General features: G+C 41.9%; 2 protein-coding genes across 3 annotated transcripts in view; both read right to left on the reverse strand.

The window, feature by feature from the left end:
* Positions 1–25894, reverse strand: part of MYLK3 (myosin light chain kinase 3) — a 29669-nt gene extending 3775 nt beyond the window's left edge. The window contains exons 1-10 of one of the 2 annotated variants that reach the window (XM_063312939.1): positions 17989–18435; positions 14330–14420; positions 12207–12603; positions 9302–9849; positions 8278–8383; positions 6325–6418; positions 3663–3772; positions 2066–2207; positions 1274–1344; positions 862–990 (exon numbers count right to left, since the gene is read on the reverse strand). In XM_063312939.1, the coding sequence (XP_063169009.1) occupies positions 862–990; positions 1274–1344; positions 2066–2207; positions 3663–3772; positions 6325–6418; positions 8278–8383; positions 9302–9849; positions 12207–12603; positions 14330–14420; positions 17989–18420 (2120 nt within the window). In that variant the 5' untranslated portion in view covers positions 18421–18435. Of the gene's footprint in view, positions 1–861; positions 991–1273; positions 1345–2065; positions 2208–3662; positions 3773–6324; positions 6419–8277; positions 8384–9301; positions 9850–12206; positions 12604–14329; positions 14421–17988; positions 18436–25295 lie in introns of those variants that run through there. The other variant, XM_063312938.1, reaches the window with a different exon arrangement.
* Positions 1–26901, reverse strand: part of C11H16orf87 (chromosome 11 C16orf87 homolog) — a 399243-nt gene that overhangs the window by 356065 nt on the left and 16277 nt on the right. The window lies entirely within an intron of this gene.

Raw genomic sequence — 26901 nt, forward strand, 5'->3', positions numbered from 1 at the left:
GGATAAATATAAAATGTAAAATATAAAATATGAAGTCCAAGAAGGTCTTAATGAAATTTACCAGGGCTGCATCACGGTACCAGCCACATCCACAATCAACTATCCCCCCCTCGCCCCAAGCGAGGTGGCATAGCCAGGTCTTAACTCCCTTTCTGAAGGCTGGGAGAGTGGAGGCCTGCTCACCTCTGGGGGTAGTTTATTCCAAAGGTTGGGGGTCACGGCAGAGAAGGCCCTCCTCCTGGATCTTGCCAATCGGCAATCCCTCATGGACAGGATCCGTAGCATGCCCTCTCTGCCTGACCGGGTGGGACGGGTTGATGTAGCGGGAGTGAGGCGGTTCCTCAGGTAACCTGGACCATGCCATGTAGGGCTTTAAAGGTGATAACCAACACCTTTTACATTACATTACATTAATTACATTAAGTCCATCTGTGTAGTAGGAACGTGGCCCATCAAGGTCTGGTGGATCTGGCATGCTGCTGCGCAAAACCTAGCTACATGTGCTGTAATCAATGGCAGTTCACCTATGGGCAGCATCTGGGCATAGCCCAAGTCTGAGTGACCAACAGGATTTTAGAATGAATTATGTGCAGAATTGACTTCAATCACAGTTAGGTTAAATTCTTCCCAGCCTTAATTAGAAGAAATGTTCCCTTTATGCTACTTATACTCAACCTTCTCTCTTCCCAACCATCATGTCATAAAGGTAACCAAAAGAGCAACTCCCTGAGAGGTCTAGCCAACTTCTGCAATTCTGGCCCACTAAAATTCTGGTTGTGTCCTGGTCTTCCCTACAAAGCAGTTGTTGAGAATTGCCCCATTCCCTTCCTTCCTGTTCCTTGAAAAACAAAGTTTACTCACAGCATGTATGTTATGATGCCTACACTCCACATATCCGTTGGGAATGACACAAAATCATAGTTCACAACTTCAGGAGCCAAAAATTCGGGTGTGCCAAAATTGACTTTCAGCTTCTCACGAGGCTTGTACCTTGGCCAAAGATGAGAAAGGGAAACAGACGGGTGGTGAGTGTAGAGCAGGTGGGGGGTAGATGATGAGTTGATAAGCAATATAGGCATCAGTGTGCAAAAATATTGTGATAGCAGGCACATTCCAGTAAGAAGTGCTTTTTGAGCGAAACCATCGTCACCATGGCAATAGGCGGCATTTCAGTGAACTTCCAGGCGAGATCACAAAATATTTATAGTCTACAACATTAGATGCTAAAGGATTGAAGAAAACATCAACAAAACATAAAGTGGGGGGGACTTACCTCCTTGCCAATCCAAAATCAATTATTTTAATCTGGTTCCCAGTGTGACTCACACAAAGTATGTTCTCAGGCTACAAATGAAGAAAGAGGACAAGCTTAAACCCAGCTTTACAATCCCTTTCCAGAATCCATTTTTACCATACAGGAGCCCAGGATATGATGAGATGATTCAAGTGATGGGACCCAGCTTGACTTCCCACTCAGTCCAGCCCCCACTCCTCAGCCCGACCTACTTTGCAGGGCCATTGCATGGAGGCAGAGCCACCTTCTCTTCCCCCCATTCAAACATATCTTGAAAGAGAAAGCCTACCACAAAATGTAACAACAGTGGGGAGAGATGTCAATGTTTTTTTTTTCTGCTCTTGCATGCTGTTTAATCTGTGTTTTGCAGGGCACTCATAGACTCAGTGCCGGTAGTGGGAGGGATGATGATTCAGGCATAAGTGGACAATCTACAGCCCTACCTCACACAGTCCTCTGGGGGATCCCAAAGCCTTGCAAGGTTGCACCACTGAAATCCAGCAGCAGCTCATTAAATAAACAGTAGTATACATAATTATCAGCCAGTTTTCAACTGAACAATATGGGGAGAAGCGTGTCTGTCTTTTTTAATCTTACCTTTAAAAGAAAAAAGAGGGCGAGGGAAATTAAGCCCCAAATCTGGCTCATCCTATCCAATAGCATCTTTACATCTCTGCTTCCATGTGGCTAAAATCACGTTCCAAAGCATAAGCCCAACAATGTTCCCTGCTCTGGATTTAAAGCCATATTGGTAGTAGGTCCCAAACATACCTTCAGATCAAGATGAAGGATGTACTGTTGATGCAGGTAGTATATTCCTTCACATATTTGTTTGGTAAACAAGATAGCGTCCAACTCAGTAAGATTGTAGTTTTCATCTATGATCCGGTCAAATAACTCACCACCATCAACACTGGCGGAGCAACAAAAGGCAGGGACAAGGACAATTATTACCGAGGTGGACAATGACATGTGTTCCCTCCCTCCACCCTCCCTCAAAAGACCTTGGCAGTGGCAACCCCTCCCCGCATTCCATACATTGCCACTGACTTGTAATTTTTAATTGCAATAGAAGGGGGAAATTCATCCAAACCAATGGACATCATCAGCGTAGCTGTTAAAACAAGTCATATTTAAGATTGTCAGATCCAACCCCTTTGTTTATTCTGACTCTGACGTCTTTCGTGCATTACCCTCGGCCAGAAGGAACCTGCACGCCACTGACTTATTAGCATGGCTAATTTACATCAGAGTGTACCATGTCCCAGATTTAGTGAACAGTAACTGCAAGAAGGTAAGGGTCAAATAAGAGTTCCCAACTACTGTATATTATACAACTCAATCCCAGGCATGTTTGCTCAGAAAGAAGGTCCTCTGAGTTCAGTGAGGTTCATTCCCTGGCAAGAGTTCTCAGATCATACCGGATGGCCCCGGCCTTCGTAGCCTTTCGCGGGGCTGTAAGATCTGGCTGTTTCCCCGTGCATTTGGGACAGGAGGTCAGTCAAGGTCTGCTATTGTTGATGTGTTTTCTTTTTGTGACTGAGGTGTATTGTTGGAACCTCGGGCACTGTGGGTTTCATGTTGTGGTTTTTGTTTTAATCTCTGTTTGCCACCCAGAGTCACTTTTGTGAGACAGGAGGCATATCAACTCTCTAAAGAAATAAATACCTTATGGTTCACTAATCAATAAACACCTCTGAGGCTAAAATTTAACTGGTGAGGCTGAGAAGTCAACTCAAGTTTGTTTAGTCTGGAGCAGGAATGATCAGTTCATGCTTCCCAGGCTATATTCAGACCCCACACTGTGGTCTCCTGAAACTGCAGTAATGACACCTGGTGGCAAAATAGTTGAATTTCAGCACTGTGATTTTAGCCTGGTTTTGTGTTGGTTTAAAGGAAGGGAATTGGGGCATTAACCCCCCTTCCAAGGTCCAAAAAGTGGCCAGAACATGTTTGGCCACTCCCTTTCCAGTGATATCATCAGATTGCCTTCTGCAGATGTTCAGAAGGCTGGGAGATGAGTTGGAGACCCTGACTAGTCAAACGCTGTTACCCCTTTATTAGAGGTTTCCAATCTGAAGCCTTCCAAATATGCTAGGACTACATCTCCATAATTCCCTGCTAGCATGGTAACTAGTTTTCATTCTTTTCTTTCTTGAATAAGTCCCAAGAATCCATATTTTGAATTCACATGGCTTGAATTGGTCTGTTTGCTCATATTTCCCTTTAAAAATTATAATACTTATTTAATGATATAGCCTCTCGTGTTATGAAACACTCAACCTTTCCAGCTACTTCTACCAAACTGGTCAAGAATTCCAGGCTTTGAAAGATCTGAAAAATACTTTGAAGATACTTTGCAACTCACTATTCCATGATTAAGGTGAGGTTGTTCTTGCTCTCAAAAGCATCATAGAGTTGAATTAGGTTCACATGGCTTAACTGGTTCATGATATTTATCTCATTCTTCACTTCTTCCTGCAACATGAGTAATGAAGCATATTATTAGCAATACTGATAGCAGGAAAAGGAGGATGTAGAGTTCTGTCTGGTACTAAAGCTATCCTCCAGCAATTTTCCTACTACAGTAGAGGATAATCAAGATATATTTCAGAAAATTCTGTCTAGCATAGTCATCTTATTTGCCAGCTCCATTTAGAGCCCAAGGTTTCACCCAGGGTGCCAGAATACAGAGTTAAGAGCTATCTTAACTTAATTCCTTCCAAATTCAAATCTAGCTGAGAAACAAAAGACAGTAGAGGTCCTTGACTTATGACTACAGCTGGGACCACAACTTGGCATTGGTCGCACTTATGGATGATCTCTGGCAGGAGCGGGATGGGGGCAGTGCATCCATCCTCACTCTCCTTGATCTCTCAGCAGCTTTCGATACCATTGACCATGGTATCCTTTTGGGGCAGCTCAGGGAGTTGGGAGTGGGCGGCGTAGTCTTACGCTGGTTCACCTCCTTCCTCCAGGGCCGATCCCAGTCGGTGTTGATAGGGGAGGAGAGATCGGCCCTGCGGCCCCTTCTTTGTGGGGTGCCACAGGGATTGGTACTCTCCCCTCTCCTTTTTAACATCTACATGAAACCGCTGGGTGAGATCATCCGTCACCATGGGATGAGGTATCATCAGTATGCTGATGATACTCAGTTGTATATCTCTGTCCCGGGTGAAATAAGTGATGCCGTGACCACCCTCTCCGAGTGTCTGAGGGCTGTGGGGGCCTGGATGGGGAACAACAGGCTTCAACTGAACCCTGGTAAGACCGAGTGGCTGTGGGTTAATGGTTCTTCTGTATCCGGGACATTAACATCTCTGGATGGGGTTGCACTGCCCCAGACAGACCCGGTACGTAACTTGGGGGTCCTCCTGGACTCACGGCTCCTGCTCGAAGAGCAGGTGGCAGCCATGGCCAGGAGAGCCTTTGTGCAGCTACGTGCTGTGCACCAGTTACGCCCCTTCCTGGACCAGGAGGCCCTTCGAACAGTCACTCATGCCCTTGTTATCTCTCAGATAGACTATTGCAATGCGCTCTACATGGGGCTACCCTTGAAAAGTATCCGGAAGCTTCAGCTGGTCCAGAATGCAGCTGCGCGAGCTGTTTTTGGTGCCCCCAGAAGGGCACATGTAACACCACTGCTGCGTGAGCTGCATTGGGTACCAGTTTGCTTCTGGGTCCAATTCAAGGTGTTGGTTATTACCTTTAGAGCCCTACATGGTTACCTGAGGGACTGCCTCTTCCCCATTACATCAACCCGTCCCACCCGATCATGCAGAGGGGGCATGCTACGGACCCCGTCTGTAAAAGAATTTCATCTGGCGGGGTCCAGGAAGCCGGCCTTCTCCCCAGTAGCTCCCGCCCTGTGGAACATGCTGCCCCCGGAGGTGAGATTGGCCCCATCTCTCCTGGCCTTTCAGAGGAGTCTGAAGACCTGGTTCTGCCGCCTCGCTTGGGGTGGAGAGGGGAATAGAGTTACATGGGGATGGTTGTTATAGACCACTCCTCCCACACTTGGACTGTTTTAGATCTCTCATCGCTTGGATTTTTATTCTTTATTTTTATTTCTATTTATAGTATTTTTATTGTATTTTATTATTCTGATGGTTTTAATCATTTGTTGTAAACTGCCCAGAGGCCTCTGATGGGAGGAGATGGGTAGGGATAAATTAGATAAATAAACAAACAAACAAACAAACAAACAAACTTCTGTCGCTAAGCATTGTGATCGTTGAGTCACACCCAATTTTATGACCTTTTTGCCACAGTTGTTAAGTGAATCACATGGTTGTTAAGCAAATCACTCAGCCATTAAGCGAATCTGGCTTCCCCGACTTTGCTTGTTGGAAGCCCCCTGGGAAGGTCGCAAATGGCGATCACTTGACCCCAGGTCGCTGCAACTGTCGTAAATACATGCTGGTCGCCCCCTGCCTGAATTTTGATTACATGACCATGGGGAACACTGTGATGGTCGCAAGTGTGAGGACTGGTCATAAGTCACTTTTTTCAGCACTGTCGTAACTTCAAACAGTTGCTAAACAAATGGTCATAAATTGAGGACTACCTGTATATCAACACAACTTGATGGGGCGGACTCCAAATTGGCATGACTGACATTTAGATCTAAAGGAAAGCTAACAAGGCAAAGCAACAACCCAGTGGGAACTGAGAACATAAGATCAAAGAACAACAGAGCAGGTGTACGTGCGTGCACACACACACACACAGAAAAATACATGTGTATCTCTATCTATATCCTTATTAGCCTCCGGAATCAATCCACTGCAGAACAAAGGCTTCTTCACTGCAAGTTATGGACTGTAATCTACCACACTGGTCCAGTGCAGATTGATAGAGGTAACTTGCTCCTATCCGGCACCTTAACCACTGGAATACACCGGCTCTTATATCTAGCTATCTAGTTATAAAAGATCTTGCTTTTTAGAGAAAATGCTGGCTGGAATAAGAGGACTCTTTATCCTGGTCTTCTGCTTGTCTTCTTTTTATTTTTAAGAGGCTATACTTACCCTTTCTTTTGCAAATTTTACTTTGATGATCTTGGCGGCCAGGCAGAGCCCTGTGGACTTTTCAACACACTTGTGAACTTGACCAAAACGCCCCCTGTTGAAAGGTGAACAAAAAGCAGTGAAAACCCACGGGGAAAACAGCTCAGGGGGCAACTCACCGCAGACTTCTCCAGAGACCAACTATTCTTATCATCAATTAAAAATAACCTGGTACAAAACGAACGGAATCAAGAGGTCAGGAGTCTAGAAGCTCTTCTTTCCCCCAGCTTAGGGAGGATTAAGGCTGATCTTTCCAGCCAGTTGTTCAGTGCTTATGTTAAAATATTACTCCCCCGTTGTATTACTTCATGGTAGAGTGAAATATGACAACCTGGAGGTGGCCTGTGGTTGGCTCCGTAATCAATGCCTGTTGCACTTGAGCAATGAATTACAGTACTGAAAAGAGGGAATAATTCCAGTCTATGCTGGTCACTTTCTTAATTATGCAAAAGCCAACAACTAGAATTAGGCAGTCTCCATCCCATGTTACAACTTCTAGATGATGGGAAAAATCAGTACTGTATGACATTAAAATTGTACAAGTTGTAAAGTGATCCTCCGTAGGCCCATTTGGAAGGGTCTGATCACTAGAATTTTATTCCTATGCAACCATGCAGGGCAGAAACAGCAAAGAGCTTGGATTTCGGCAAAAATAAGAAAGTTTTTTGTTGTCTTACAAACATAAGCTTTCCTAGATTGTAGGCAACTTCATCAGATAGCCCTGAATATGGTCCTGAAAATGAATCTTTGGGCAACAGATTTATACCAGAGGGCCACTTTTCTAAGGTCAGAAACATAAACCCAATACCTATAATCCGCTTTTACAGGGAAGTGTGTGCTGAGATTGCCAAACAGAATTTTGTGATATTTATCTTCTATCCATTAGAAGAAAACTATGGCAGCACAGATGGCATGTGTCTCCTCTGCAAGCTACCCAGCAAAGTGTCATTAGATCAAAGCAACAGTTCCTCCTGAACTCTTCTTCCCATATCAGGTTTCTACCATACCTCCAGTATATATTTGTGAGGGTGTTCTGCCAAGGAGATTTCAACACAAAGCTAGGTCTCCTCTGGTGTGGAATGGACAACTGCACAGGCTTCTCCCCAGCCTCTACAACTTCACACCTCTGTTTCAAGTCTTCAGTGCAAGCAAACCTTTCTCCCAGCCAAAATGGGCTAAATTTTATTTATTTATTTATTTCCTATCCCACCTTTATTATTCTTATAAATAACTTAAGGTGGGGAACATCCCTACTACTCCTTCCTCCTCCTATTTTCCCCACAACAGCAACCGTGTGAAGTGAGTTGGGCTGAGAGGGAGGGACTGGCCCAAGGTCACCCAGCCGGCTTTCTTGCCTAAGGCAGGACTAGAACTCACAGTCTCCTGGTTTCTAGCCCACTGCCTTAACCACTAGACCAAATTGGTTTAGTTTGTGCAATACACTTAGTTTGGTTGTTGAATTAACCAATGTCCTGGTTTTGCACAATACCCTGAGATACTTAAACTAACAAAAGAAGCTGAATTTGCTATGCAATAGCTTATGTTAAGCCTAACCAAGCATAACCATAGCAAATCCAAATAGCCTATGTTAAGCTTAACCAAGCTTAGCATGTTGTGTGAATGCAGTTGCTAGGACTTTCACTGACATGGTTAAGTATGTTATTTAAACACTTCTTGTGAAAAAATCCTATACTCTATAATGTAGGTGCTGTGACTTGAACTGAACATGTCATGCAAAAACAGCCTTTGCAAACTACCATTGTAAGGACAGTATTGATGTGTGCAGATGGTCTTAGAGCAGACTTTAAAAATAAATCACCACTTCAAAATAACTCTTCTTTATACCACTGGAATATAAGAAATTATTTCCAAGGTACTCTGATTCATGATCATGCTGTAATTAATGAAACTTACCCTCCCAAAACTTCATCATGGCTTACTGTGTATAAAGCTGTTAGCTCAGTTTGTTTGATGCTCACAATGCGATGTTCAAAAGGGGCTGGAGGAGGAGGACTGTCATCTGAAGGAGAAACAGACCAGCATGACATTGATTTTCCTCGCAACAGACAGTTGCACATCAACTTGTCATCTTTCACCTGCATCTTCATTTCTCCAGACGGAGAGAGACAAAATGCAGTGAGTGGGTCAGAGACTATCTGCAGCTCAAGATGTTTCCAATGATGTAGGTAGAAGGGAAGAAAATGGTAGGTATAATTCATTGGCAAGCTACACAAACCTACATAAAAGCCATATTTTGCTTTTATGTTTCATTTTGCAAATGTTGATAGCTTATTAATTAATCCAATGATTTCAGGCACTGGAGCAAATACAAATCTTACATAAAGCTCTGAAAGCTTCATCTACATAGACAGTTGGCTTCAAACATCACAGCAAGCTGTGATTTTTTTTAAAAAAATTGTTGTTTAATAAATAGTAGCAACTTGGTTCGCTCATAATAGTATACTATAAATTATAGCTCACAATTCTCATTTGCAGGCTCACACACTGCATTAAATGATAAGGTGGTTTGATTTTGGTTTAGTATATTGTACAAACCCAGCAAGTGTGGTTATAAAACAAACCATGGCTTAGTATGAATCCAGTCTACACATCAAGGAGAACATTTCTAAGCTAGCTTTTGCCCCAATATGCTGCTGCTCTTCTTCTTTTCCATTTTCTGGAAGAAATCACACCAGTCATTAGTCATGATCCTCTCCAGACACAACTTCACCAATTCACCAGCTGTAATAATCTGCCCTGCAGCTGAGCTTCTGAAGCAAAGCGTACATTAAAATCATAGGAATTGGAAAGGACTCTACAGGCCACATAGTCCATCCCCCTATTCTGTATATTTAAAATTACTCTCCAGAAATTTTGGATTTGTAATGTAGATGCAACTCAAGAGATAATGTTCAATGAACCAGAAGCAGTTACTTACCAATGACCATCTCTTCCACTTTGCTGGCTCCTACAAATGGAGTAATCTCTGGAAGTTTCCCTGCCCCCTGTCTGGATCTGCTCTCTCGCCTCACTAAAGAAGTTCTCCGTGATTCCACAGTTTCTGTTTTGATGTCTTTTGTTACCTTTGCTGTCTCCTTGGGGTTTTTTCCTGGGCCTCCTAGATCTTTGCCAAAGTCTTTTGCAATGGAACTTGGGCATGAGAGAGCCTTGCATTGAACCTCTCCTTTGTCTTCAGCCTTTGCCAGTGGTGCTGCTGAAGCAGGACCTGCTAGCTTGGGAATCTGCTCACTCCACTTATTGGAAGAAGGAACTCCTTTCAGTTCTTGCGTGAGTTCAGTCCTGCTGTCCTCTGAGGGCTCCTTAGATTTAGAAGGTTCCTGCAAATGCTTACCTCCTTCTCCTACTGGCCGCAGGGAAAGGGGAGCCAACCCTTCAGCATGTTTACCTCCAGAGCGGCCAACACTTTCTTCTTTGCTTTTCAAAGCCTTGTCTTGAGCATCATTCATCTGTGCAATGACTGAAGGCCTGCAAAGGAATCATGTTTAGATCTTTCCTTGTAGCTTTTTAATTTAATTTAATCAAGATCTTACCGAATTACTCCGGGAAGGCATAGACTCAGGGAACAGCTTTCCTTGACCTGGCAGGCCTCAAAATTGTCATGCTTCAACCCACATTCTCCCCAAGGCTAGTTAGTAATTATGGTAATTACATTCTAACACCTGGAGCGTACCTGGTTGAGGAAGGTTAATATAGATCTTATAGTAGAAAGCTGTCTTGCACATCTACCAGATGTTCTCAGGGATATGGACATGTTTATAAAATGATCCTTTTCATCCTGCATTGACTATTCTGGCTGAGGGCAGCTCTCCAATCCCTTAAGCAGAATTTTTTTCCATATCTCCTCCTGCCTTACAGATGGGCCACCCTCAGGTGTAATCTATCCAGACAGATGGGGCTGAACAACCAGTGTGTGGAGCCAGAAATAAAAGTGGGTGGTGCCATCTTCTTTTTACCAAGCAGCAGGCCAATAGGCGGGGTTCAATAGCTCTCACCAAAGACCCGAAATGATTTCTAGTGTACAAATTTTGAAATTGGGGTTCTTCCAGGTTGCCAGCATCTGTCTTCTCTGAACCTTCTCCTAACCAGGGATGTTGAGTCTTTCTGCAGATATGCCAAGCTAGCACTGTGCTATCTCCCTTACATGGGTCTGAAATGTCTCTCCTGTGACATTTCTCTAAGTTGAAGAATACCAAATCCAGCTATTCAAGAAAAACTGGAGGAAGGTGACAAAGGGGACTCTGTTTTGTTGAAGGATATGGCTTTGTCTTGGGGGAAAATAGTAGGCAGTCTGACCAATAAATCATAGTGGTTAATTTTATTCCTTAACTTTCTGCTAGGGTGCTACATGAAATGAACCATTGATTTTGCCATTAGATTCCTAGTCTTTTATATTTTTGCTCCTTGCTTTAATGAGGCCCTTTTATTCCAGTTAGTACCACAGAAAACAATGAATAATGTCTGGATTTTATATTTTCAAACAGAGGACAGGTATTGCTTTTCTTCCAGGGGAAGAGAATATTAAGCAGACTTAATTGGATGGGGTGTTTCATAACACCTAAGTCTGCTTAATATTCTCTTCCCCTTGGAAAAAATACCATTTGTAAAATACAGAGATGGACTTTTGCAACATGTTCAGTTCTAATGCATCATTTTTCATGTCTGTTGACGCCCCCTAGTGGACACTATCTCTGTATCAGAGGCAATCAGTAGAGCTACCTTTTTATCTAGTAAAGAAGATCATGATTGGATCTATTATCACCTTACCTCAGGATCACCCTAAATCTCATCAGATCCCAGATCAGTTTGTCCTTAGAGTCTTCAACCCCATTCTTGAAAATACCTTGTGACTCCCAGTTTGGAAAACTGAATTAGTGGGGAAAAAAAGAAGGTTCCCCTCCCCATTTGCAATTTTTATAAAGATTATGTCCTATGTATTTCCACTTGGGCAGCATTGCAGAACTCTGTTTTTAGCAGCACACGTCCTGTAAGTCCTAAGGCCCAAGAGATGATACTGCTGAATCAAACTATAACTAAAATATATTGCAAGGTAGCACTGTTGCATTGTAAGGTGCTAGCTTGACAACCATAGGAGGTACTATATGTTGCAAAGTATTTGTCAGGATATAGCAGGTGCTGATAGATTCCCTTGTCAGTAACATTGTTCAGAAACTTTCAGTGAAGGAAATATATACAATGCATACAATAAGTCTGGATCCAAAAAGCTACTTGGAATTTTATTTTACTGTATTCCCCGGAACTGCTGGTTCACATGATACAATAAGGTGGGAATAGGTTAAAAGAGTACTCATAGAATTGTAGAGTTGGAAGAACCACAAGAATCATCTAGCAAAGTGGAGGAAAGCCAGATTAACCATCCATAAGTGGTGGTTCAGCTGCTGCTTCTTAAAAACCTCCAGGGATGGAGAACCCACAAAGTTTGTAGATAGAATGTTGTACAGCTTGATCACCAGGGAGTTTTTCCTTATTTAAAATAACTTCTATTTACTCAGCATACAGTTAACTTCATAACAATTGCTGCTACAGGAAAAATCATAGCCACTGGCTTAACTAGCTTTAAGCTAGCTTTCCCTCAAAGGAAAATAATCTCTGGAGGTTCCACATTTATAGATAATAGGCCACAGAATACTAATCACACTGAAGTACCCATAAAACCTAGTGCTTTTAAGCTGTCCCTGTCAGTTTCCCAGAAACTATCATGGTGGTGTTTGTGGGAAACATGGTGCTGGATGAGGTGCACCTTTGCTCTAATTCAGTCGTCTTCTTCAATATCCCAGAGCAGAACATTAGGAACTGCCAATTACCTTGTCCTTGTAACTTCACAGCCAGACTTCAAGGTAGAAGACAGAGCTTCCACAGCAGGGGTGTCAAGTCCAGAGATACTTTTTTCACCTCCCTTCCATTTTGGAGTCACCTGCTTTTGGGGAGATTTTTCTTTGCCCATATTTGGGGTCTCTCTCCGATTGCTACCGCTTGGGCAGAAAAGGCCATCCTTCTGGGCAACATCCCTCTTCCCAGTTCCTTCTTCTTTTGGGCAATCCTTGGAGACATTCGCCCATCCCAAAGGCTCTTTTGGTTCAAGATGGGCCATCTTCTCTACAGCACATGGTCTGGAGCCCTCTTTGGAAAGGACCGTACTGGCCAAGTTTACCTTTTCACGTGCTCCGTGCTGCTCATCCAATTTGGTCCCCCTTTTGTTTTCTACAAAAATTATTTTCACAGGGAAAAGATAAGCTGGAGACATTGACAGAGCCCAGACTGCAAGAACAACCACAATGACTGAAAATTGTGTATGTGTAAGCTTTCGCCCCTCCCCCTCTCTTTTCATCATTTCTTCACATTTCTGAGATGTGTGCATTAGGCACACTGAAGCATTTGCCGGAGCCTATACCCTGTGACAGAATTAATCTCTTACTTGTGACTCCCCCCAAGAACCCAACCCTTCCCTCCCCCACAACTACAAAAGCCAACCTTGGCTTTGCACTGGTATCAGCACCGTAATGTGTATCAGACGACCAGCTCTGAACTGTTGTTCTGCTCCTTGCCAGAGACATCTCCTGCATTTGTCCCAACTGCAGGGCTCCTTCTATTACTGGCCAGAGTGAAGCAGTTGTGGCAGATGCTGGGAGGTCGTAGTACCAAGTAAAGTGTTCAGTGCCCTGCCAGTCACCCTGTGCCTCCCAAATTAGACTGACACCTTCAGGTGTAGCCCCTTTTCCAGTGCTGAAAAAAGACACAACAGCTAATCCCCTTTGAATGTGGACTTGGAACAGAGGGAGCACCATCTTTTGTGCCTTTCTTTTTAGGGATGTGGGCAGCAACATACTGCAAACAACCGGTGGCAGCAATTATATTGCCATTTCTCAAGAACCAAGCAACACCAAGTTCTGGTGGCCGACAGGCTTTAGGCGTGCTGAACAAGCCCCCGCCTGCCAGACACAGGTTGTTTGGGGGATGCAGTTTCAGATATCAGTGCATGATGGAAGAAGTACTGCTAGGTGAAAAGGCCCATTCCTGGAACGGGTCAAGGTGAAACAGAGAAAAACAGCAGATCTAAAGAGCAGTTGCTGTGGCTCTTTCCATTTTAACTAACAACATTGCAAGTAGAGCATCAGAACCAGTTCTAGTTTAAACTGTCTGCAGTTGCATAATGAGAGTATCTTCTTGCAGGCCTTATTTAGTGGATGGGCCCCTTTAATTGTAAATGGCATAATATGTTGAATCAACCAACCAACTAGAATTCTTGCTTCTGACTGATATAGAATTCATACAACAGGCTAGGTTAGAATCACCTGGCATTGGATAGTTTGCAATTCAGTATGTTGTGGAAATCCAGCCGTAAGAAGCAAGCTGTCACATTAAGCCGTACTGGGACTGAATAAGTTTGGATATGTGGAGTCCTTGGTGCTCTCTGAGCTTCGTTGTTTTCTTGCAGATGTTTTATTGCCAGACTAGGCAACATCTTCAATGGCACTGAAGACGTGGCCTAGTCTGGCAATGAAAAGTCTGCAAGAAAACAGCGAGGCTCGGAGAACACCAAGGACTCCACAGTTCATCCCTGAGCTACAAATATTCGCTTTGATGTTTGGATATGGCAAGTTCTGTGAATAGAACAATTATATTAACATGGGTTTAGAATACAGGCTGCTGCGTGTACCCAAACACACACAGTTTGCAATTTTATGATGGGGGAGGGGAGAGCTGAGCATTGCCTTAAATCAGAGATAGGCTTGTCAGATTTTTGGACATCAACTTCCATAATCCCCAACCAGCAGGGTCAATAAGGACTGAGGACACTAGTAATCTGAAGCATTTGGAGGGCACCAGGTGGCCTTCTCTGGCCTTCAATCAAACCATCCTGCTACTTTATTATCACACCTTAAAGATTCTGCCTCAACGTTATTCAGCAGAATGTATCTGTAAGTACCTTCCAAGGAATTCTTGCTTTCTGTCTGTATTCCTTTCTTGGGAGGTGCATGCTTTCCTTTCGTACCCTTGTCTTCTGGCTTATCTTTAGTCTAGAAAAGTAAAAGAAAACCAACAAGTTCAATTTACTCCTTCCTTGCAAAAATGAAAAAAAAACTTGCCCACTTATTGCCTTTTAGCATGGACAGCAGATTTGGGTGAGCCCTTGTAACTGGACTTCGGTGCCCACAGTTTTCTATCATCAACATTATCCATGCATATGCCCTCTCCTTTGAGTCCAGCAACAAAGGGAAAGGGAAATTAAGGCAAGGGAAAGCTAACAAGGGAAGCACTCCATCCCTTGTTTCCGCTTGCATGCTTGCAGATGTAGGTGAGAGGTTGCTGGCTGGGAAGGTAAATTGAACTATGAGAATCAAGAGGTGCCTGACTCCTTCAGCAATGGCAAAGTGGAATGACTACCATCAGGATCTCTAGTTTCCTCCAATCTTAGCACTTGCTCATCTATGATAACTACTCTGTCCCAGACGCACCAATCAACTGCTTCAATAAGCACTGCATCTTGTACTGTGAGATTTCAGAGCTCCACAGATCACATTGTCCCAATCTGATTGTTGGACCTTCCATTCCAGAAGCTTATATGATGACACACTTAGATTAGCAACATGCTTGCCATTAACCATGTGATTTTGAAAAAATTAAGTCTTAAGCCTAGGACCCAGAATAGGAGATATTCCATCCTTGCGTTCATTAGCTTTCTCACCTGTTTTCTGTCAAGCCACCTTATTAAGAATTAAGCCACTGGTCTATCAGACTCATGGTTGAATGTTTAATTTGCTGGCTTTCCTTGACCCTGCTACTTAATATTCCTTATCTGAAGCTACTAAGGGTTGGAGTTTGGTGCTTAGCAATATCTGAAATGCATCTGTTTGCTAATGAGAATTTCCCTGAACCCCTGTTCAACCATTCCACCAGCTATTTCAAAATAAGACCATTAGAATCTCAGAAAACAGCACACACCACTTTGAACCTGGCATTTATTTACTTCATTGAACTCACTTGAGCAAGAAGGGATATTCTTGGGGGACTGTGGTTGTTTATGCATTCAAATTTGGTATCTTTGCTTATTTGGCTCCAGCTTATCTACTCCTTTTTGAGTGATGAGAGATCTATCACACCATGTGGCAGAATGAAACATGTCCCATGGAACCTTTCTGAAGCTTTTCTCCATCTCCTGATAAAAGCACATATTCAAAACAAGGCCACTAATGGCAAACTAAAGTTTTTGTAAGTGCATTGGTTTACTTCATTTAGATTTTTTTTTAATGAACAACATAATACAAATAACGCTCTGGCTAAATAAAATTCATCTGAGGAATTTACAATCCTATGCAGATCAACCCTAAAAAGGACCTTAGGAAATGGATGAATTATCTCTTCTATAGCCCTGCTTGTATGTGCTGGAAAATGAATACCTGTAGATGACTTTTTTTCCCCTCCTGTTTTCTCTTCTTGAAAAAAAGATATTTTATCTGTCTATATACTACTACAACTCTCGTGTCTGTTTGATACTTTGTAGCCTTCAATTGGGTGAAATGCTGCATCATAGGACAAAACTTTTTCAACAAAAGTACCTCAAAAGGGTTAACTTACAGAATGCCGGGATCCATTACTCCTGTGGGAATGAAATTTGGGGAAGTTGTTGCCATTTCAGCACCAATGCGCTGCTGCTGTTCAACGCCATTGCCATGCTGCTGCAGTCAGCCGCGGTCACATGATCTGTACTGGCATTCCCTGACAGCTTCCCACAAGTCAATGGGGAAACCTGGAAAGCTTGCAGGGAGAAAGTCAATGGGATCATGTGACCATGGCTGACCACGGCAGGGTGGTGGTGGGTTTGGACTTGCAACTACCTGCCTGGGAACCTTTCAGGGAACGTAGTAAGATGCTCAGGTAAGTCTCTCCCAGCTGTGCACCATCTGCCAGTGAAAGGATGACCCAGCGGGTCATGGGTTGTCTAGATGGTTATAACAACAAACATATTTCTGTTCCACATTGGCAAGATGAGGAGCCTCATTTGTGTAATTTTGGTTCTAAAGGCAGCTCTAGCCAATCTGTATGAAATGCCATTTTTCAACTTTACACTTTCTAACACCAGTGGGAGAGCAATCAGCAGTAATTTTCTGTAGATTCCACACAGTCCAGTTGTAGAATCCCTCCATATAACTAAAAGTCATTGGGAAGATATTCTAATGAACAACAGTCTCAGGCATCAGCCCATAATATTGTATACACACACACCAAGTTCTACATGATAGAATTTGCAACCTACAATCCTATGGCCATGAATAATGCCAAGCTCCATTTCTATAGAGCTCAGTTATCCCTTTGCAGATGAATTCTGGTGAAACAATTATTGAAAACAGATGGTATAGTTTCCAGTTGTAAAAAAATTATAGCCTAAGTCTTAATTTAGTCTGAACACAATTAACAGCCAAAACAAAAAACCCAAACCCTCCACCACCACCACCCAAAAAGTGGGGAAGATCCTGGCCAGGTCTGCCATTTTGCATCATTGCGTTGCCTATGGTAGTGATCACTTCTCCCAGGAACAAAGCTAGATGCGTCTGGCTACCAAGAGGTTGTGTTTTAAATTTTATGACACTTGTAAATTTTGTTTATTTACTGATAATTTATTCCCCAGCCACCATGTCTTTTCTCATTTTCTTCTTTTTTTCTTTTGTGTGATTCTTTGAATGTCCCAAAATAAATTTATTTTTTTTCATGGTTGCTCAACTCTGCAATCTGGCCTCTTCTTCCTACCCGCCAATGAAAAGAGCACATTAAAAATAGGTCAGATTGGTTAGGAAAGAACAACAGGGCCCTAAGAATTTTGTACAAATAGATTTTCGGAACGGAAATGAGGTTCCTAAGCGTTTCTCACCCACTTAGAGATATGCTTACCTCACAGTTTCAGAAGGAAGAATTATGAAATTTAGCCATTACTTCAGATCTGCCATAGTGTAAGAGCATTTGTAATCTCACACCTTCATTTTCACACCACTCATTTTTAGTGCCTGATCTGGAGAAGCTGAAACACTTTTAGTGAATTAAGTATTGATTCATTACAACGTTAACTTGGGAAAAGAATAAAAGAGATATCCCCAAATATGAAAGTCTAGAACAGTAACTTTCCTTATTTTTTTTTCCAAATCCAGGACTCATCTTTAATCTTCCAGTTACAAGTGACATTCCCAATTTAAATGTCATTTAAAATGCCTGTATTTTCTCCTCTTGGATCACTGGGAATGGAAGCAGGCAAGAGCTCCTAATTTTTTTAAATAGTTGACTTCATGGGTATGAGTTGCACCGAAGGGTGAAAAGAATACCTTGATCACAGTGTTTTATTCCATGCAACATTTAAGAATGAGAAGTCTAGACTTTGTTTCTTGTTGCTCTTTTTCCTGCCTCCCGCTCCTGTTTAACATACAGCAACACAGAAAGAACAGAAGTAGAAAGCAAATAAACATGATTGAACCCTGTTAGTTGAACAAAAAGACAAAGCACACCAAGAGAGTCTAAAGGCATTGGATATAATTTCATTAAATATTCCTAGTATGGGAAAATTAAAGATTCCCACACAGGGAATGAGAAGGTGCTCACCTCTTCCAGGATTTCAAGCAAACTCCCTTTCCACCAAGGAGCACACCCTTTCAGAATGAAATCCACCACCTTTGAGTTTTTGAACATTTCTCCCAAACATTTCACCATCTTGTCAATAGCATCTACAGCTGCCTCCATCTTCTCCATCTTTTCCTTGTACTTTGAGGCATCCTGATGGGTTGCTTTCATCAGATTCAAAATGTCGGTGTACTCATTCTGAGTTGCTACCTGATGGGCACCCTCTTCACATTGCAGACTTCTATTTATTCCACAGACTGGATCAACAGGCGTTTGTGATGCACTCAGCTGATGGAGGCCTTTCCCCAAATCATCAATCCCTTCATTAACTTTCTGGAGTTTTTCAGTCAAGTCTTCTTGGAAATGTAACAGTTTGTCTACCTTTTCATTGAGAAGGTTCAGTTTTTTGTCCATTGTGTTTAAACGGCTGCCTTTCGTAACCTGAGGCCTATTTATAAATGCTTCTTCAGACCCCAGGCTACTTTCAGACATTCTGATGAGTAGAGATTAAACTGGCTGGTGCTTTAGTTGTTGAAATTAGAGGGCAGTGCTTGGAAATTCCATCGACCTTTGGAATGAAAAGAAAATTCTAGAACATGCTAAGACCATGTCATCTATTAGCTGCAATGTAACCCTCTCTTGTTTCACGTTATCTGTTTTCTTCCTGCATGAATATGAGGATGACAATGATGGTAACTTGGCAGTCTGTTCCAAGAGGCCCTCCCCAGCGGCCTTCTTGCCGTCACAGAACCATTTAAAATTCTTCCGTTGAGAGGCTGTTGATAACCAAGCATCTTAAGAATTGGCAGCAGCTGAATAGTAGACATTCGTCCAGAGAAGAGGAAAATTAGACTTTTGTACTGGGTTTTCTGATGGTATAAGAAAAAGGCCTATAAAGTGATTCATTTCGAAGCAAGGAAGAAAAGGTAAAACCAAATGGGGAATTAAAGCAAGGCTAATGACCCCCTCAAAAAAAAAAAAAGCAGTATTGTCAAACAAAAAATGTACACATGTTGGCCAACACACATGCTGGCCATGCTTAAAATTGGCTGGCAGTCAGGATGTAAAAATAGGACGTTCACGACAATGATACAAAGCATACATCTCACGCCAGCATGCCTTTCTCAGCAGAAACAATTCAAGTCAAATTCTTTCAGTTGTGCCAAGAAAGTCCTCTGCCATTTTTTAAAAAAATGTCAGATCAAAATTGTTTTTACAATTAATAGCAAATCATTAGTCTCACTGGCTTCTCAAGCAAAAACATTTCTGTTCAAACGTGCATTTTCCCACCAGTGATATCTTAGTGGGATTTAGCATGAGTTATATTCATTAGGATGACCAAAAGTTTTGCCTACTGTTTCTCTGTTCATACAAATGAAGGGAACAGATCTTACGTGCTACTGCAGGAGTTCCTTGAACGATACCTATTTTTCAAAGAGTCTAGATTTTTACAGAGTACATATATCAAGGTACATGGTCCCCAGAAACAGGATCAAAATACAGTTGTTCGCTAATTCTTGATCAGCTGAATGAATAAATGCCATCCAAAAGAGTTTCTTGTGGCTTTTACCCTTTGTCCTTAACTGAGCTCCCATTCCAGAACCTGCATTTCAATCTGCAAAGAGTTTGGTCCAGACTAAAATTGGAGCCAAAACTCTCACCCCAACCTTTGAATGAACAGTCCAATCTGGATTGGATCTCTAGCCTCAAGTTTTATGGGAGATTGGCATTTTAATAACTGTTACATTGATTGATTTATGTGCCTCTCTGGCTACCATCAGGAAGAAGAGGGGCATTAAATAAATACAGATGGTGTAGAAGGTCCCATCCTTGTGCCATTGTCTCTGTGTGTTATGGTATGTGGGAATGACTCTGGGAGACAGGAGAAAGAGCTGTAGACTGGACAATTGGCATGTAAAAGATGTCTCAGCCCACAGAAGGAGGGAGGATGTGGGAAAGATTTTAGAAGAACTCCCTAGTTTTCCAGAGAGGAAAAGGAAAGGAGGGGAGAAATACTGTACTATCAGTCTTGCAAGATTCTGTTAATGTAACCTTACAATAAATACAGAGCTAGTATTCCTGGTTATGCTTCTTGGGACTAACTCGAAGGGCTAACTTCGTGTGATCTAGACTTAAATTCTAACCTCCTTAAGATGGAGACCTTTCCTAGTGATGCTTTTCCTTCCTTCCTTTTTTTAAAAAAATTCTGAACAGGTAAGGGTAACTCATTTGAACTGGGGACACTGTCTGATTTCAGGGTGTAGCTCTTTTGTATTCTGATGTCAACAAGGCTAAGAGACAGTTTTAGCAATTCTTGGGCCTATATATTGCATTTGCCAGACTATCTTCAAACAGTGTAGGGGCATAACAAAAAGAATGTCTGTTTTGCATTTCCAAATCTTGAAGTGCTTTGATTAGTTTTGCTGTTGTTGAAAGTATTCACACTATTGTCTGCAAAAGGTACCATTTGGACCAGTTTGCACTGAAAAAAAGATAACAAAGCTCCTAAAACTGATGTTGTAGCAGGATCAGCCAAAATGCCCATTAAATCCAACTTTCATTTCCAGCAGCAGCCAATCAAAAGTCTCTAAGAACCTCCCAAATGATCCTAAAGATGTTGGATTTTAGGATAGGATATTGGACATACTAGCCACATTCGGTATAATTTATACTCATTTCTTCCCATGCTCACTAGCTGCAAAATAAATGAAGCAAAGAGTATGCAACACAAATCAGCAAAATGAATGGGCAAAACATGAGAATTTTGTGAATTTGGTTAATAAGCACACTTCACAGAGACTGCAGAGTTGGTTTCCTAGGCTTTGCATCATTTATGTGCAAATAGACACACCATATTGTTGCTTTTTCCAGCATAGCAGCCAAGCTTCCTGATGGCATATAGCTAAAATCCGCAGGACTCTGGTCTTCTGTCTGATCAACAGAATGTAATATAGATATATAATAGAATTATAATAGATATAAAAGGAGGAGGAGGAGGAGGAGGAGGAGGAGGAGGAGGCAGCGGCGGCGGAGGAGAATAATAGAGGGAGGACTTCTGGTTCTCCACTTGTGGGCAAGCCTACAGCTTTCATCTGATAGGGCCAATGATGGATACTGAGAGTTGTGATCCAACAAGTTTAGGAGAGCTACTGTTCCCTACTCTCTTGGACTGAACTTGCTCAAAGCTCACTCTGGATCACTATGTTGCATTCAAAACCCATGTTTTCTTCAGGGAAATGTGACTAACTTTTCATGCACCAAGTCCTCGCATCATGACGAATCTGCAGCAACAGTTGTGCAGCACATGTTCTAACTGCTCAAGCTATGATTAGCAACCCTCTAAAACAGCAGTTGCACCTGGTGCTGCCCCTGCCATTATCTTGGCATAGTTTATCCAGGGCCCCACATTCCCTCTGTCCTCCTTACTTCCCAGATAGCCTTCATCACAAATCAACATCTTCTTCATCTTAACTCATCCAAAAGTTTTTCCTTCAACATCATCACCACTCTTCTTACTAATACCAGGACTAGCTACCCAAGTGAACTTTTAAAGTAAGATTCCTCTGACACCCAGATCTCCCACATTCTAATCTCAGCCTGGCACACTCATCTGCCAGCTCTCCGTGACATTTGCATTTGACGTCATTCACATGTACAAGAATAATTTATCAGTTGGGGGAAAAGGTATCAGCAATCTGATCATAACAGCTAACCCAGCAGTAGAAGCAGGTGGAACCTCAGTTAACCAGTGTGCAGCAAGTAACCCTTAGGCTGTTGAATTACTTAGGCACATCTACTGACATGCCAGAATGATTATAAAACTTATTCTCTGCCCAGCAAGCCAACTCCAGTGGGTCAATGGGAATGATACCAAAGGACTAGTTCATGCTCTGCTCAGAAATCCTGAGAGCCCTGTCGGTTGGGAATACAACAATAGAAGACCTGGCTGCCTGGTAATTGAAAAGACAGTTGGAAGCTTTGTAGAGCCCACGTTTTGTAATCAATGGCCTCATGCAGTCAGATTTGCCCAATTGCTTGTAGCTCTTAAAATACTCTACACGGTCAACTTTATAAACCCCCATTGCATGGGAGTGGAGCTGAGGCCAACAGTGATGCTTAGGAGAACATCTAGGCCTTCCCGAGATGAGCTTCAGCCAAGAACATCTTCATTCATAGTGTCATTTCCTAGCCACTCTTTTACATCAACTGCTAGCATGACACTCCCCAATAACACACTGCAGGTTTCAGCATCTGAGTGAAGACCCTTAATTAAGTTGCATGCCTTTCTCCCCCAAGATTTTGGCACATGAACGTATGTCCAGCGTGGAAAATTATACTCAAAATAATCTGCTTTGGAAATGATGGCAGCATGAAAGTGTCACTTTTAGCATTCTCCACCAGCTTCCTTAACTTTGTACTCTGTAATGTGTTGGAAGCTGCAGTCTGGTGAATATCACATGAAGGATGGCTGGCCTAAGGACACCTGTATTCCATGTATCTGCTCATGTGTCCTCAGAAAAGCTTACATTATCATGCTTAATATTCTACTGTAATACTAATAGCCTACTTATTTTCTGAGTGCCAATTCTTATATACTTGAAGGACATCATCTATATTGAAAGAGGAAGAATCAGCAGGCTTGGGTGAGACAGAAGTTTTGAGAGAAGCACAATGAAGGGGAAAACAGCAGGAAAAAAATGACAGGACGGAGAATGCCATAAAAATGACCCACTGAAGCCTAAGCATACACAGTGAATGTGTAATAGTAAGCAGAAGAATGGACAGAAATCATGTAGAGAAGAGAAATAAATGGAGAATTCTGGAAGAGTGTCCAGCTGCTTGGATTCCTGAAGAAGAAAGTCTAGGTTGCAATGTTTTGTTATAGGCCCTACTTGTGCTGAAATAATTCTGACTACTGTACATATGTTTGGTTTTATGAACAATGGAAACCAAGTGTTCAACAAGGTTACATTAATATAGATGAGCATTATGAAATAAAATGGGATTAAAAGCAGAAAACCCACAAAACCATTAAGATACCTATCCCAGAAGCTTATCATCAGAAAGGGCACCATTCCCTGTCATTTGCTCACTGGGTTCCAACAGGACTCTTACAAAGTCCACTGCTTTGGAGTTCTAGCTGAAATTGAACAAACTACGCTATGTGAAACCTGGCTGGGGGACCACCTGGTCTTTCCAGGATTGTAGGCTAGATGGAGAAGTCCATCAACCCTCCCAGAAGAAGGCAGTTGAAAACTTCCTCCGTGTTATTACCAGAGAAAACAACATGAATAGAAGTTGAATTTAACACAATCAAGTATCTACCTCTTTTTTTTCCCTTAGCAAATGGTTGAGAAGAAGTTGAATTTAATACAATCAAGTAGATACCTTCTTTTTTTTTCCCCTTAGAAAATGATTGAGAAGAAATGAAATGCCATATTAGTAAGTCCAAATCAAAATATACATTGAAACAATGCTTGAAATGGGATTGATTGATTGATCAATTATGTTCCATCAAGTTATTTTCCTCCTAGTGACCACATAGATAGGTTTTCTCTGTGACAATCTGTCCCTAACCTGGTCTTTCCAGTCTCCCAACAGTGCACTTGTTGTGACTATTAGAATCATTTTCTTTGAGGATGCTGTAGATAGAGCAAACTTGGGTTGATTTATTCCTCACAGCAGAATAATGCATCCTGTCCTTGAAAAGAGGAAGACCTCTGAAATGCATTAGGCACCGTTTCAATAAATATTTCAACCCCAGTTTTCTATGTGACTTTTTTTCTCAGCTGGTTACCTGTGGAACTTGTGCTTCTTTAGTTCAGAAATGTTCTGATTCAATTAGAAGACCATCATGTCTTGCTTCTACAGTGACCAGCCAGATGCCTCTGAGTGTCTGCTAATCGAGCCCAGAGACCACTGCCGCATTTGCACGTCCCTCTCTGAATATAGCTGCCATTTGTTTATCATTGCTGTTGATAGATACCTTCGGTATAAACCTGTTGAATCTCTTACCAGGGCCCAGTTAGCCCTTGAAAGATCATGGTGGCTATGTCTCCATCTCTTTACAGCTACAGTTACCCATTTCCATTGTGCTGAGAAGTTATTACTGCAACGGAAGTAAATAACTGTGAAACAGCACAAGAGGAGAGGAGACAAGACACCAGGATCTTGCAAGAAAAGAATGCTATTTGTAGAAAGATATGCTTGGAGAGCAAAATAACCTGAATATCCCCATCCAGCCAAAAGGTTGCCACTTATAATAGAAGAACTGATCAGCCATTTGCAAAGATACAGTAAAATTTAACCCAGGCTAAGAAACACTGTGTAAGAGAGGAAAATACAGGCATTGCAATAGTGGTTAATATTTAGAGAAAGATTGGCTACATTACCACCATAATCAGTGTGAGTTTCTGTGTCTGGAGATAGAGATATATGCAATCTTCAGTGGAGATCACTGTTAAAAACTTCACTCCTGAATTTGTTTTTTAATGACAGAATTCCTCTCTTCCCCACTCCAGCACTTCCCCCACCTTTTTTTTTTTTTTTTACTTTCAAACGTATATAGTCTGGCTAAACCCAGATCTAACAGCTCAGAGAAAAAGACCAATAAAGCAGTGTTTAGATTTCCAAAAATATGAGAACAAAGTGACAGCATATGACTTGAAAGAATGCAAACTTTGGCAAAAGCCATGTCTTCAAAAAAAATAAAATACAATCTATTGTAAAACATAGCTTCTGTCCAAAAGGTAGGCACTGTATGACATAGTCACATTGTATAGAAATAATGAAGCATTGTTTGGAAGTTAACAAATGAAGAATGGATGTTGCATGCTTTCACAGTTCATCAAAATAGATACGACAAGGCTGGAAGGATTTTTGTTCTCTATCAGTTTTGAGATGGGTAGAAAATTTCATCTCTATGTTTCAAACAGCAGTCAACCCCAAGCTTCGTCTGGAGAGGTACTTAGAAATGTGGACCACATACACTGATCTATACATTTAGATTTTCTTCCCTTTTTAACCATATCACATTACATGAATCTCTCCCTAGGTTCAGTTTTGTTGAGTATGTAAGCTACAAATGCGGTTTTGGAGGGGGACTTTCTGTTTCTCAATATAACAGGTAACAGCCTGGAAGGAAAAACAAGGCAAATGACATCAATTCTTGACACCACAACTCAAGACTATTTTGCCTTTTAAAAAACTGATGATTCAAAAGAAAACACAGCCGAAAAGAGCTTCTTGGAAGTAGTGTCTGAAACTTAAATAAAGATATGTTTCCTTACCGCAAATTTCTTTATGTAATCAGAGACACAAGATCCTCCCATGCTCAAACGAAGAGACTTATGCAATGAAGAACTCTGATAAAGTGTTCCCATTTTTTTGCTTTCCCCCTTGGACTTGTTGGGCAGACCACCAAGGACAGCCCACAGCTTTTGACTCAATTAAGGGAATGGAAGTCTGGCTGAATCTTGCTAGGATAGACAGCCTCCTTTATCTGTCACTGGACCAGGCATTTCAGCCACTTTCTTATCTTCAAGTCCAAGCCTTTATCTGTATTCCTACAGCTCACTTCCTGAATGGCTGATAGAGGCCATGGCATAGAGCAGTGGACGCCGATATGACTAATCTGAAATCTGTGCAGGGACTCCTCATTCTATTATATGAAGCCCCTTTTGTAACCTGAATGCACAAGATGCAATTGCAGGAGTGTCGCTTTCAGGATAAGAGGATTAGCCTACCTAGATTAAATTCTAGGACTGTGCAATGTGTCAGATTTAATTCTGAAACAGTGCTTCGAAGTAGGTAGGAACATGAATGAAGCAGATGTTGGCAACTCATTAATGCTACCACCTCTGTTCCCACAGTGAGAAATGAGCTGCAACCAAGGTGCTTTCATGCTTTTTTAGAATCAGATCCATAACATTGAACAGACAACCCCATTAAGTGCCATCTCAAAGACAGACTTTTCAGATAGCTGAAGAAATAGCAGTGCCAAGTTGACCCTTGTCTGTCTCCTTCTCACAATATGAGTAGTATGTAGGAAGATCCCTCCCTCACCTATACACCGTGTGGAGACCATGTGTCGCAAGACTGTATGAGATGTAAGAATGACCATAAGTTGGTGGTAGAGTACACAATGTACATACAGAATACCAGAGGTTCAGCCTGTACCATTTCTGTGAACTGCTAGAAAAGTGCCAGAGATACTGAACAGCAATTAGCAGAAAGTGGCATCAGTGTGGACTACATGGACCAAGAGTCTGTCTCTGCATACAGCAGCTTCCTATGTTCCTATATGGCTACTCCTCAAAAACTATGGGGTTCGTATTCCACTCTACATTGGATAGCCTTCTAAGTTAAGATCCATCAACAGATAGTCCTGAAGTTGAAGTTGACCTCTATTTGAAGAACTTTGAAGTCCAAGGAGTAGATCTGAAGTAGCCTCTCAACTGTCAGCATCTGTATAAAAGAAGGACTCAACATTCAAGTATCTCTGTCAAAAACCTTCACAGTCCTGTGAGATGTTTTGCATTTTGATTTCAAATTAGAACCATCATTTCTTAATTAACCTCTATCTATTTATATTTGCATATGCAAACTTTAGGCCAGTTTTTACTTTGCCTCACTGATACATAAATGTTCACCTATCATGATCAGCTATATTATGCTTTTATTCAGTGAGGTACAGGTTTCCTTATAATAGTCTTCTCCAATCTCATGTCCTCCAGAAACTTTGAGAAAAAAACTCCCAGAACTGCCTATAACATGGCTGAGAATACTGGGAGTTGTAGTTCCAACACATCTGAAGATCAGTGGATTGAGGAAGGATATACAACTATTTTGTAATGAGGACCACATGGAATTCTCACAGAATGTACCAAGGTCAAC

The sequence above is a fragment of the Candoia aspera genome, chromosome 11, assembly GCF_035149785.1.
Source record: "Candoia aspera isolate rCanAsp1 chromosome 11, rCanAsp1.hap2, whole genome shotgun sequence".
NCBI lineage: Eukaryota > Metazoa > Chordata > Lepidosauria > Squamata > Boidae > Candoia > Candoia aspera.